The 13,825-nt window shown below is 42.3% G+C and overlaps 1 protein-coding gene across 1 annotated transcript in view; it reads left to right on the top strand.

The window, feature by feature from the left end:
* LOC127569685 (pneumococcal serine-rich repeat protein-like) overlaps positions 1-7,708 on the top strand; it is a 43,836-nt gene extending 36,128 nt beyond the window's left edge. The window contains exons 17-20 of the mRNA XM_052014485.1: positions 13-93; positions 1,952-2,064; positions 5,269-5,464; positions 6,933-7,708. Of these exons, the coding sequence (XP_051870445.1) occupies positions 13-93; positions 1,952-2,064; positions 5,269-5,464; positions 6,933-7,177 (635 nt within the window). The 3' untranslated portion in view covers positions 7,178-7,708. The remainder of the gene's footprint in view (positions 1-12; positions 94-1,951; positions 2,065-5,268; positions 5,465-6,932) is intronic.
* The last annotated feature ends 6,117 nt before the right edge of the window (positions 7,709-13,825 follow it).

Below are 13,825 nucleotides of genomic sequence, written 5' to 3'. Positions count from 1 at the left end.
ATTTATCCACAGATCCTAATGCATGTTTTGTTAATAAGAGAGATATCTGTGTTTTGTCTGCCTGCTTAATGACTGAAGTAAATGACTGCAAAGGTAGGTATTTATGCTCTCCTCAGACGTTCTGTGATGTAACCAAGATGTGCTCCCATTCCTGTTGCTTCTACAAACTTTCCTCCTTTGTTTGACCATTGAATGTGAACACTGCATAACCATGGCAGCATTAAACTCGAGGCAAAGCAAAACAAATCTCATTCAGTTTTACTAAGTGGAGTGCCATTAAGGGTTGACACTGTAACTGAGGAAGGTTGGCTATCTCACACCTAACACACATATTTATCAGGAATTGTTGCTGATTGATTAACTCCATTCTAGGCGCTTGTCACATGGACCTGACACCAATATGGAACAGGTATTCCTTGGCCACCTCCATTGGTGAATTTGGTAAGATTGCAGGGAGACGCAATGACCTTGGAGAGGCTGAAGTTCCAGGAGCCAATGCTGCTCTGGAACAATGAACATACTGAGAAGGGTCATATCAGAGTCACTTGTGAAAGGAGGAGAGATAACAGTGCACCATTCTGAGGGAAATACACCTTGTTTATAGAAATATTAAACTTTTGCTAAAACTCTAAAAGATAAGTTTAGCTTAATTTGGCATCATGGTCGGCATGGACACTGTGGGTTGATGTGCCTGTTCCTGTGCTACAATGTTCTATGTTCTGTAATCAAAATGAAGAAAAGGTTGAATACAGTTTAAAATGGCCTCTATGGAAATCACTTACCAGTACTAAGTTATTGCATGGTAGGGATAAATGTCTTGTTTTGCGGTGTCTTTTTCTTCACTGCCTTGTATAATTGGTGTACAATTTATATATAATTTATGTACTATGTGTTGTCTGAATCTATGTGTCTGTGATGCTGCTGCAAGTAAGTTTTTCATTGTACCTGCACCTCACTGCACTTGTGCATGTGACAATAACCTCAACTTGACTTGACCAAGAGAGGGCAGATATGATGGGTTCCCAATTTTCTTTTTGTCGACCACATTGTGTACAATCTTTCTTCCTTCCATTCTTTCCAGCAAAATTACACATTACAAATCTCACCGATAAATTAAACCAAAGGATTGATGAACTTGCTGGGAGGTAACCTCTGGAGGAAGCTTACCCTTTCTGACCATTGTAGATTTTGCGCAGGAAGCTAGTTGGCTTCATTACTGATCTGCTTCTTCCTCAGTCTGCCCTTTATTCTATGTTCCAATCGTCACAGGATTTCAACCACAAGTGGAGTATTATACCCAATTCAAAACATGGAAAGACTTAGAGAGGTTGCAGAAGAGATTTTTAAAAATGGGGCTATGAGATTTTTTTACAGTTTTAAACATATGATATTCAGACATTTAAAACTATTAAAATTCCTGTAAATAAATTAAGTACATTTAAACAAATTAAAAACAAAATAAATAATATGTAATAATAATTAAAAGCACATTAAAGGATTTAGAAAGCTGTATGAACATTAACTTAAAGTGAAATTATCTTCCCCATTCTTTCCAGATCAAGAATCCCCATTGAAATGAATGGGGACTCCAGACTGATGCTAGGTCTGACACACACAGGAGCAGAGAGATGGATTAGCCAGCATTAACTGAGGGACCTCAGAAAGATGGAGCAGTCTTGTGGATTCCTTGTGGAGTCCAGTGACACACAGAGTGACAGAAGTGCCAGCATCTGCCTGGACTTACAGGGGGTCTGTCTAAGTCTGGGACTTCCATCAGTGGGAATGACTGAACAGCCACATGATTCAGTCCAGTAACTTCTAACTACATTGCAGAACTATTCCTTTTCTGTGAATCTGGGGGAGCACCTCCATTGTTTGACTGCCTGGCTTTGACACAGTTTCGAGTGCATGGACCAGTAAATTAGCTAATGATTTGTTACTGTCTCTACAGGTAAAATAGCATTCAGAATGAAGGCAACACTGAGATCCAAACAGTTCACCAACAATCTGAAAAATCCTGGAAGTGAGGCATACAGGAATTTATCTGCCAACTTTATAAATACAGTAAGCAAAATTAGTTTCGACTTGCTTTTGTTCTTTCGCACTCATCATTGTTAGATGCATTGAGTTAGAGTTCATAGAGTCATACAGCATGGAAACAGGCCCTCCGGCCCAACTGGTCCATACCGACCAAGGTGCCCCATCCAAGCTAGTCCCATTTGCCAGCGTTTGGCCCATAACCTTCTAAATCTTTTCAATCCAAATACCTGTCCAATTGTCTTTTAAAAGTTGTTATTGTACCTGCCTCAACCACTTCTTCTGGCAGCTCATTCCACTTACATACCATTCTTTGTGTAAAAAAAAGTTGCTCCTCAAGTTCTTATTTAATCTTTCCCCTCGGACCTTAAACCTGTGCCCTCGAGTTCTTGATTCCCCAACCCTGGGTAAAATATCGAGTGCATACACCCTTTCTATGCCCCTCATGATTTTTTATACACCTCTATAAGACCACCTCTCAGTCTCCTACGGTCCAAGGAAAAAAGTCCTAGCCTGTCCAACCTCTCCCTATAGCTCTGTCCCTCAAGTCCTGGCAACATCCTTGTAAATCTTTCCATTCTTTCCAACTAGTAACGTGCTTCAAAAGTCTCACATGTAATGTACTTATACTTTTAATGAAGGAGGCCATTTGGCCTATTGGGTCCATGCCAGTTCCCAGGGGAGCAATCCCATCATTCCAACTCCACTTCTTATTTCCCTGCACCTGTGCCACTTGTTCACTCTCACACATGCCTATCAGCTCCCCTTTGATTCATTTTTTCCTTGAACCTACTCTAAGAGGAAACTTAGTGTAGCCAGTTAACCAACCAACACTTCTTTGGGATGTGGGAAGAAACTGGCCTACCTAGGGGCAACCCGTGTGGTCACACAGGGAGAATGTGCAAACTCCACACAAGTGGCACCCGAGGTCAGGATTGAACCCAGGAACCTGGAGCTTTGTGACAACAACACTGATGGCTGTACCATACTGCTGTCAATTAGTCATTGGTCAAACTAGTAGCAGTTGTATCTCTTATATGCAGATGGAGGAGTCAATGAACTGGTGAGGAATGAACATAGATAATGGGGGCAGACACGGTAGTGTAGCAGTGAGCGTAACGCTTTACAGCACCAGCGACCTGGGTTCAATTCCAGCCGCCGTCTGTAAGGAGTTTGTATGTTCTCCCCGTGTCTGCGTGAGTTTTCTCCGGGTGCTCCGGTTTCCTCCCACATTCTAAAGACGTACGGGTTAGGAAGTTACGGGCATGTTTTGTTAGCGCGGGAAGCGTAGTGAACTTGTGGGCTGTCCCCAGAACACTCTACGCAAAAGATGCATTTCATTGTGTGTTTCGATGTACGTGTGACTGATAAAGAAATCTTATCTTAAATAGATGAATGATGGTTAATGGATGAAGAAGGTCTATCCCATGAGCAAATTTTAAAAATCTATCCATCCGAACACTCGTTCATGAATGCACACACCATTCAACTATCATCCTTCTTGGGATGGACAAGGCTATCCCATGTCATGGGATAGCCTTGTCTATCCCATGACATCACCTGTCCCTAATTGCCTTCTGAATAAAGTGGTTTACTATCCTAATTCAGAGGACAACAGGAGTCAGGCACAGTCCCGTAGATTCTAAGTTATATTGGGCCAGAATAGTCATGAACCGTAGATTTCCTTCCCTGAAAACGTTAGTGAACCAGATGGGATTTTATGACAATCTGCTGGTTTCATTGTCACCATTGCAAATACTAGTTTTTAATTCTTCATTTGTTGAACTAAATCTCTAGCACCCATTTGTGGTATTCCAGTATATGTCCACAAATCATCAGTGCAATGCACAGGATTACTAGTTCATTAATTTGACAATAAGTAGCTATTGTATCAGAAATGATTGATGTTTGAGCACGTGAATGACTGTCATATGGGTAGACAGATCAACGGGTAGTTGGATATTTGGACTAGTAACTGGTTGGATGAGAGGATAGATGACGGTGTTTAATAAACTTGCTGGAGTTCTTTGGGGATATAACAAATGGGAGGGATAAAGGGGAACTATAGATATGGTGCAGTTTGATTCCAGAAAGCACTTGCCAATCTGCCACATAAATTGTTACTGCACGAGACAAGAGTGCATGGGGTTGGGGTAATATATTGGCATGCACAGGCTATTGGCCGGCTGGCAGAAAACAGAGACTTGGGAAAGATGAATCACTTTCCGATTGGGAATTATTAATGAGTGGTGTGCCACAGGGATCAACGCTGGCCTTGACCGTTTATGGTCTACATTGATGACCTGGATGAAGGGACTGAATTCCATGTAGCCAAGTTTGCTGATGATACAAAAAAAAGGCAAGTTAGCAAGTTGTGACACAAAGTACCTGCAAAGGTTAACTAAGCGTTGAAGACATTGAGAAATGGAGTATGATGTGGGAAAATGTGACGTTATCCACTTTGGAAAGAAGAATGAATGAGCAAATTATTATTTGAACAGAATGAAACTACAAAATGTTGCTGTGCAAAGGCATCTGGGGCCCTGGTACACGGAACTTAAGAAGTTAACATGCGGGTAGTGGTGTGGAGTATCAAAGCAGGGAAATTTTGATGCAACTTTACTGGGCACTAAAGAGACTGCACAGGGAGCACTGACTACAATTTTGTTACCCATTTTTAAGAAAGGATATACTTGCATTGGAAGCAGTGCAGAGAAAGTTCATTAGGTTGATCCTGGGATGAAGAGGTTGACCTATGAAGAAAGGTTTTTTTTTGGGCCTATTCTTTGGAGAATAGAAGAATGAGATGTGACCTGACTGAAACACATAAGAGGGGGATTGATAGGGTGGATGCTAAGGGAATGCTTCTCCTGGTGGAGATGCCTACAACTAGGGGTTGTAATTTCAGAAGAATGGGACAGCTATTTAAAATGGAGGTGAGGATTAATTTCTCCTCTCAGAGGGTTGGTAATGTTTGGAATTCTCTATCTCAGAGGGTTGTGGAGGTGGAGTCATTGAATGTAGTCAGAGCAGAGACTGACAGATAGATAAACTACAAGGGTGTGAAGGGGAGTGAGGGGAGAGGTGCTGGGTTGAACATTGCACCAGTTGTGATCTTATTAAATGGAGGAGAAGACTCAGGGGGCTGATTGACGGACTCCTGCTCCTGCATCTTCTGTTCTCATGAAGCATTTTTAATGGCAATATAACAATACTTGTGCTTTGTCTTAGGTTGTGCCAACTACACAAATCAAGCTCAATGACAGTAGTTTTAATATCAGCATCATTGGCTTTCAAAACGGAAGTGTGCAGGTAAACTTTCTGGCCGTTTTGAACAGCAACTCAACCGTCAATTTCTCCACATTGCAAAGTGCTGTTGGTGATGCGATCAGACAACTTGATGGTAACAGTTCAGTCACCATAACAGGCAAGTGTTGAAATATTTATTATCATTTTATTAATTCCATTAATAGCCTGTTTAGTATTTCTATGGAATTTCTCATATTACTTCAAAATGCGGCACAGTGGCACAGCTGGTAGAGCTGCTACCTCACAGCTCCAGTGATCTGGGTTCGATCCTGATCTTGGGTGCTGTCTGTGTGGTGTTTGCGTGTTCTCCCTGTGCCCACAAGGGTTTCCTCTGCCTGTTCTACTTTTCTCCCACGTCCCAAAGGCGTGCAGTTTGGTAGGTTAATTGGCCACTGTAAATTGCCCCCAGTAAGTATGTGAATAGTAAAATCTGGGTGGAGTTGATGGGAATTTTGGGAGAGTAAAATAGAATTAGTGTAGGATTAGCATAAATGGGTCCTCGATGGTTGACACAAACCCTATGGGTCGAAGGGCCTATTTCTGTGCTGTATCCCTTTATGACTCTATGACACCGATCCTTCACTATTTACTGAGGTATTGAAGTCGACCTTCCCTATATCACTTCCTCATGTGAAAGCTATGTGACCTCGTTGCTTTTCCAGCTTCTAATTATTCAAGTATTGAAATCTACAGGAGATCTGGAATGAAAGTCAGAAAATGTGGAAATATTCAGCAAGTTGCTGTCATTGCAGTAGTAATGGGTCAGGCTACACCTGTAGAGAGCAAAATTGAGTTAACATCTCAAGTCAATGACTTCATCTTTCATCCAGAGTTTGCAGTTGTTCCGATTATTCTGCTTGCATCTGATTATTACATTTTAATTTATCTTATCTTCTCCCCTACCCTATCCTATTTTTTTCCTACATGATGAAACAGTGTTTCTCAGTTGGAAAAATGGTCTTTCTTGACTTGCAAATTTGCTGTTTAAATCTTGAGTGGTAATGTATATTGGATGGGGTATATATGTATATTGGATGGGGTATGTCGAATAGCAATCACTGATGCATATTTTGTACTCCTGCTCAAAATGGACTTTACACCTATGAATGCATTAATCGGTGACTAGGAACATTCCACCTTACCTAAATGGCTGAATCAATAAATGATATGCTGGAGGAACTCAGTGGGATGAGCAGCCTCTGTGGGTGGAGGGAGGGAAGAAATTGTTGAAGTTTTGGGTTGAGACCTTACAGATTGTTTGTTGCTCCAGATTCTAGCATCTGCAGTCTCTCGTGTCTACCCAATGACTCAAAAAGATGTAATTTGAGATTGTGTTAGGGAGTGGTTAGTGCTAACACTCAACATTGCCTCCATACACTGTTGAGCAGATCCCAACAAAATCATTTGGCAAGGGTGTGAGATTGAAGTGTAGAGAATCAAATTCATCTTACCTTGCAAATCTGCTTACAACCAGTTCTGCGTTATATTGGCAGTAGCTTAGAAACAGGGAAACTACCTGTAACACACTCTCTGAAGGATACTTAGATAACCATTCTTAATAATGGTGGTATTTTTTTCTGTGCCAGGTACAACACTCACTACCACTGAGGCTCCGATCCAATCACAGACTGTTCCCACAGTGCAGGCCAAACCTGGATCTGAAAATCCTGGATGGAGGGTGGCTGTGATTGTTTTGGGAGTTATTCTGGGTGCAGCTCTTCTGATTATCCTGGTGGTAGTAGCAGTAATGATCCATACAAAGAAAGTAACCAGGAAATATAGCATAGGAACGTCTGATATTGTACGGCAAATCAGCTATTCCAATATTTAGCTAATTCCTATAAGACTGCAGTGTTTTTATCTTACCAAATAAAAGATCATTTAGCAGGACCTGCTTATCTAATCGTATTTTATCTGTGAAACAGATTATCTTGCACTTTTTGTTGTAATCATGAATATTACCTCATATCACAGGGCATGTTTTATGTTGTAGTCAGTTACATGGATGGGGAACTTCTTTTTCTGACTGGGATTAAGTCGAAGTAACAGGAGAAAACATTTAAGAGTGATCTCCTGTCAATGCTTGTAGGTGGGTTCATTTGCCCAGCTGGGTACTGAGCCACACAAAATTGAGGGATCCCAGGTTGCAGCAACCTCCGAGCTGCTGCAGGGGAAGCCCAAACTTGATTCATTTCCCGTGGTGGAATAACCTGCTTGTGTATGGAGACTGGACCAGAATGACGCATTGGAGAGGTTCCTGCATCTAGGGGAAGTTTGGAAATATAAAAAGGGGAAAAAAAGCTACATAATATAATTTCTTTTGTTAGGCACCAGTTGGTAGTCTTGGCTCTTGTAGACATATTATTGCAGAATGACTGTGCCAAATTTTTTGTTATACTTGACTTCTTATGTTGAAGACAATTGTACATTCCCTATTTTTCCCAAAGTATTTTCTAAATTATTGCATGATTCTATAAAATAAAGATATGTCTTGTAAAATATGGAATTTGTGAGAATTTTTTTTTGCAAAAATGGAGAAGAAGAACGTGGGAGAAACTTTAACCCCAGCAGTCTGGGAGCTCCAGGTGGGGAATTAACATTAATGGATAATTGTTTGAGAATGTAATGTAGCTCCAACATGCCCACTTCCAGGGCTATGGAGCCACGCTGATGAGAAACTCACCTGCTGAAGCCAAGAATATAGTTGCTCTGGCTGGGTCTGTGGACAGTAGTGTAAACAAAGATCTGGGAGCCATGAATAAATTGATTCATAAATTGTTTTGGATCTGTTCAAACATATTCTGTGTAACATGGTCTTGGAGCTCAGAGAAGTGATGAGGGAATTGGAGGTGAGATGAAGAATTTGGCAGAAAGCTCTAATGCATTTTCTACCTTCAATGGTTCCAAATGGACAAGGCTAAACTGGAGGCTCACTGTACATGTATGACAGGACACCAGTGGAGGATGACCATCATTAGTAAGGCATTTGACAAGGTCCCACATGGTAGACCGGTCTAGAAGATTAAGGCACATGGGATCCAAGGTGAGCGGGCTAAATGGATCCAAAATTGGCTAGATGGGAGGTAAAGAGTAGTGGTGGAAGAATGTTGGAAGTCTGTGACTATTGGGGTATCACAGGGATTGGTGCAGGGGCCATCGCTGCTTGTGATGTACAAGAACTTGGATGTGAATGTTGGAGGCACGATCAGCAAGTTTGTGGATGACATGAAAGTTGGTGGCATTGTGGTAGTGAGGAAGGTTATCTAAGGCTACAGCAGGATATCGATCGGTTGGAGAGTTGTTTGAAGCATTAGTAGATGGAAATTAGTCCTGACAAGTGTGAGGTGATACATTTTGGGAAGTCAAATAGCGGTAGGACATATACAGCAAATGATGGTAGGACATATACAGCAAATGATGGGGCACCAATGAATGATAATGAACAAAGAAAGCTAGGGGGTCCAAATCCAGAGTTCCCTGTACATGGAAACACAGCTGGATAGAGTGGTGAAGAAGGCAGAGGGCATGCTTGCCTTCATTGGTCAGGGCAACAGAATATAACAGTTGGGCCGTTATATTCCAACTTTACAAAACCCTGATTAGGCTGCACTTGGAAGACTTTGCGCAGTTCTGGTCACCATGCTATAGGAAGGATTTGATTTCACTGGAGAGAGTGCAGAGGAGGTTCACCAGGATGTTACCTGGACTGGAAGACTTTGGTTGTGGAGAGTGTTCGGATAGGCTGGGCTTGTTTTCCCTGCAGCAAAGGAGGATGAGGAGTGACCTGATAGAGGTATGCAGGATAATGGGGGGAAATAGATAGGGTAGAAAGTCAAAATTGTTTTCCTGGGGTCTGGGTATCAGGGATCAGAGGGCACAGTCTTAAGATGAGATGAATGGGTTTTGAAGAGGATCTGAGAGATTAGTTTTGTTTTTTAAGAAACACTGGAAGTGGTGGATATCTGGAATGCACTGCCAGAGGAGGTGGTGGTGGAAACAGATGCAATTACTTTGTTTAGACAGACACTTAAAAAGGCAAAGAATAGAAGGAATATGGTCCTAATGCAGGCAAATGGGGTTAGTGTAGATGGGCAAAAAAGTCAGCATGGACGTGGTGGACTGAAGGGCCTGTTTCTGTGCTGTACGACTCGGTGGCTTAATCGTCCACCACAGCCTGGGGCTGCTGAGGGAGATCAGCACCTGGGAGGGAGCCGTGGGAGATGGAGGTGCATTATCCCACTCACAGGTTTTACAAGCAGGGCTTCACTTCTCTGAACTCACGGAGAAATAGTATTTCCATGTGCTGGGTTTTCTGTAGCACGAGTGTCAGGTATTGATAGTACATTGAAAAAGTCATGGAATTGTTATGCACTGGAGAAGTCTCTGCTTTCTTCCAGTAGATCCCCTCAGTTTCATTCCCTCACTCTTTCCCTACAGCCCTATAAATTATTCTCCCTCAAATGCCCATTGATTACTTCCATTTCCACTAGCTTTCTAGGCTGTGAATTCCAAAACAAAACCTCTCACCGTTTCAAAAAAGAATCCTCATTGGGATTGGGTCCACTGAGGAATCATCCCATGATGTTATGTGAATATTTCTTTAAAAAATTAATGTGACATCTCTGCAAGATAAAAACAAGGAGATAATTTAATTGTGGTAAACACTGGCCATTCTATTCAGACTTCTCACAGTTCAGGCATTTATTAATTACTGTCATTAGTCATACAGTCCCAGCCACTGAATTCCTACAGTTACCCTGATTACACTTCCTTCCACTCTGTTTCCTGCAAGGGCTCCACTGCATTCTCCCTGTTTCTCAATCTCCATTAAGTCTATCCTGGCAACGTCATCTTCCACACTAATGTTGCCGATATGCCTTTTTTCCCTCACCCATGATTTGCCCTCTGCCTTAGCTGACGGGGATCTCTATCTATCCCATTTCCCTCTCTTCCCACCTAGAACCAAGATAGGGGTCCTCTTCTCCAACTCACCAGCTTCCATATTGAACAGACCATCCTCCATAGTAATGCACCACAAGACAAATCTTCCTCTTCCTTCAACTTTCAGCATTCTAAAAGGTTTAGGTGTCCAGGATGCTCTGGTTTATTCTTCCTCTGGCTTCCTTCTAACCCGTGTGAAACTTACTAGAATCTGGAAATTTGGAATTTGACACCCTGCATATCCAGTACCTCCATTGCCAACATCATCAAAATTGTAGGATGCAAGTCATTAAGTCCTGGGGAATAAACATCTTTCAGTCCCATTAATAATTCAATACTGATTCCTTTAGTAATGATGATTTCTTTTTGCTCCTCATTCTTATGGCATCTTCCTGCGGAAGGAAAGGAGAAACAATGAGGACCTTCTTATCTTCTCCCTTCCCACTGTCCAGGTTCCCAAACACTCCAACCAGGTGAAGCACCAATTCACTTGTGCTTCTTCCAGTTCAGTATGTACGACATTGGTCACGATGTGGTCTCTTTAAATCACTTTGCAGAATACCTCTGTTCAGTGCCTAAGGGTGATCTACAGTTTCAGTTTACTAGTAGCTCTATTTTCAGCTTCCAACAAAACAGTTTCAGTTTACTAGTAGCTCTATTTTCAGCTTCCAACAAAACAGTTTCAGTTTACTAGTAGCTCTATTTTCAGCTTCCAACAAAACACAAATTGAGCTCGTGTAATAGTACCTCATCTTACAGCTAGGCACTTTACAGCCTTCCAGACTCAACACTGCATTCAACAATTTGAAATGATCAGCCATTCCAGTTTTATATCTCACATGTCCTGCCTTCAGTTTTATTTCCACTCTCTTCATATGATAATTTCAGGTTTTATTCATCTTCTCCTGTTTACACATCCCCAGTGATACCTCTTGTTATTCAGTGTTTACCGCCCTCTTTCAGACAGCAGCACCATCACTTGGGTCATTCAATGTCTTCTGGTCCCAACCCCATCATAGATCTTTCCTTCTGTTATTTCTACCCCTCCCATTGTGTCTGTACTGGCTCTCTACCAGAGCAACTCACAACTTCTAGTTCCTTCTCGGCTGCAATTTTTTCCCTCACCATATATTTACCCAATTCCCTCTTGGAGGCCACAGTGGAATCTGCCTCCTGCACGTCTGTAGGCAATGCACTCCGGATTCCATCACATGCTGCATAGAAAAACGCTTTATCACTCTTAATTCCCTTCCTCTTTATAGCTGTGATTTCTAGTTCTTAATCCTTCCACCAATGGAAACAGCCTCTCACTATCCATTCTGTTCACACCTCCACTGCTCAATGACCAGGTACTTTGTCTGTACTCAGCTAGTGTGAGGAAGATATTATCCAGGGTTGACCCTCAGAAATCAGCGGGACCTGATAATGTACCTGGCCATGTGCTCAGGGACGGCGCAGACCAGCTGGCAGATATATTCACCGACATCTTTAATGTTTCTTTGAGCCAAGCAGTTGTTCCCGTATGTTTCAAATCTACCACCATTATACCAGTGCCTAAATAGACGCCTGTAACCTGACTAAATGACTACCGACCCGTGGCACTGATTTCAGTCATCATGAAGTGCTTCGAGAGGTTAGTTTTGCAACACATTAAATCCATTCTCCCTCCCTTACTGGACCCCCTTCAGTTTGCATCCTGCCCCAATCGGTCAACCGAAGATGCAGTGTCCTTTGCCCTCCACCTGGCCTTGTGTCACCTAGATCAAAAGGACACATGTTAGAATGCTCTTTATAGACTTCAGCTCTGCCTTTAACACTATCATCCCACAGAACCTCATAAGGAAGCTACACCTACTGGGCCTTAGCACCTCCACCTGCAATTGGATTCTGGACTTCCTCTCCGAAAGGTCACAGTCAGTTCGTATTGGAAATACCATCTCAAAAATCACCAGGCTGAGCACTGGAGGCCCCCAGGCCTGTGTGCTCAGTCCACTGCTGTTACGCTGCTGACCCATGACTGTTCTGCCAACTCAAGCTCCAACCATATCATCAAGTTTGCTGATGATACAACAGTGGTGGGCCTCATCAGCAGGAACGATGAAACAACTTACAGAGAGGAGGTGGCGAGGCTGGCGGATTGGTGCTCAGTCAACAATCTCTCCTTGAACGTGGACAAAACAAGAGAGATGATTGTGGATTTTAGAAAGGCCCAGGCTGACAACTTACCCCTGTGCATCAATGGCATCATTGTACAGAGAGTCAGCTGTTATAAGTTCTTGGGAATACATGTAGCAGACGACCTGTCCTGGTCAACTAACATCTCCTCCCTCGCCAAGAAGGCACAGCAGCGTCTCCACTTTTTACGGCGGCTGAAAAGAGCAAACCTGCCCTTCCCCACCCTCACTACATTCTACAGGGGTATCATTGAGAGTGTCCTGACTAGCTGCATCTCTGCCTGGTACGGTAACTGTAACACCTCTGACCGTAAGTCTTTGCAGAGAATTGTGAGTACAGGGAGAAAGATCATTGGAGTACCTCTTCCCTCCGTCTCGGATATTTACAATACACAATGCACACGTAAGGTTTACAGAATCATAGATGACCCTTCTCATCCCTCTCACGACCTATTTGTCCCTCTGTCATCTGGCAAGTGGTACCGGAGCATCTGGGCCAGAACTACCAGATTGCTCAACAGCTTTTTCCCCCAGGCTGTCAGGCTCCTGAATACCCTGGTAGACAAATGCCGCATCAAAAGCTCTGGTTTGCACAACAGCGTATAAGAACTTTGGCCGCTACTGAACACGTTTATACAATGAGTACAACACACTGAGCTTGTATTTCTCTTGTCCAACTCGGTTTTGCACTAACTCTGCACTAAATTTGTATTTTGTATATACCATTTTTTGCACTATTTGTACTTGCACTATTTTTTTTGATTTTTTGTGTTTTGTTGTGTTTATTGTATGTCTTCTGTTCTACGTATTTCCTCTGTTGTGTGAATCTGGGGGAAACGACATTTCGTTCCGCCATGTGTTTTTATAGAATGGATGAATGACAATAAAGTAACTTGAACTTGAACTTGAACTCATCATTGGGTAAACTTCTATCAAATCTCTCCTCATCCTTTTGTTCTCTAAAGGCAACAGTCTCAACCTCCCTAAATCTGATCTATTCTTGTCTGAGGAAGGATCCTGACCTGAAACATTGTCTTTCTCCATGGATGCTGCTTGGCCTGCTGAGTTTCTCCTGCACCACAGTGTTTTTCATTTAGATATTCCAGCATCAGCAGTCCTTGGTTTCTCTACTCTTGTAACTGTTGTCCGTCATCCCACTCTCACATATCAATGTTCAACAAGATACTAACTCCGTTTCTATTTCCACAGATGCTTCCTGATCTGATGAATAGTTCTAGTTTTATCCAGTTTTATTTCCAATTTCCAACATTCACAGATTTTTTTTTACTTTGGCATATTGACATATAGACATATTATAGGCAAATATAGACATATTTAAGGACTAACTAATATGCACAAACAGT

The sequence above is a fragment of the Pristis pectinata genome, chromosome 4 (assembly GCF_009764475.1).
Source record: "Pristis pectinata isolate sPriPec2 chromosome 4, sPriPec2.1.pri, whole genome shotgun sequence".
Classification (NCBI taxonomy): Eukaryota; Metazoa; Chordata; class Chondrichthyes; order Rhinopristiformes; family Pristidae; genus Pristis; species Pristis pectinata.
Note: the sequence above shows the minus strand (reverse complement) of the source record. Positions and strands in the feature narration are given on the sequence as shown.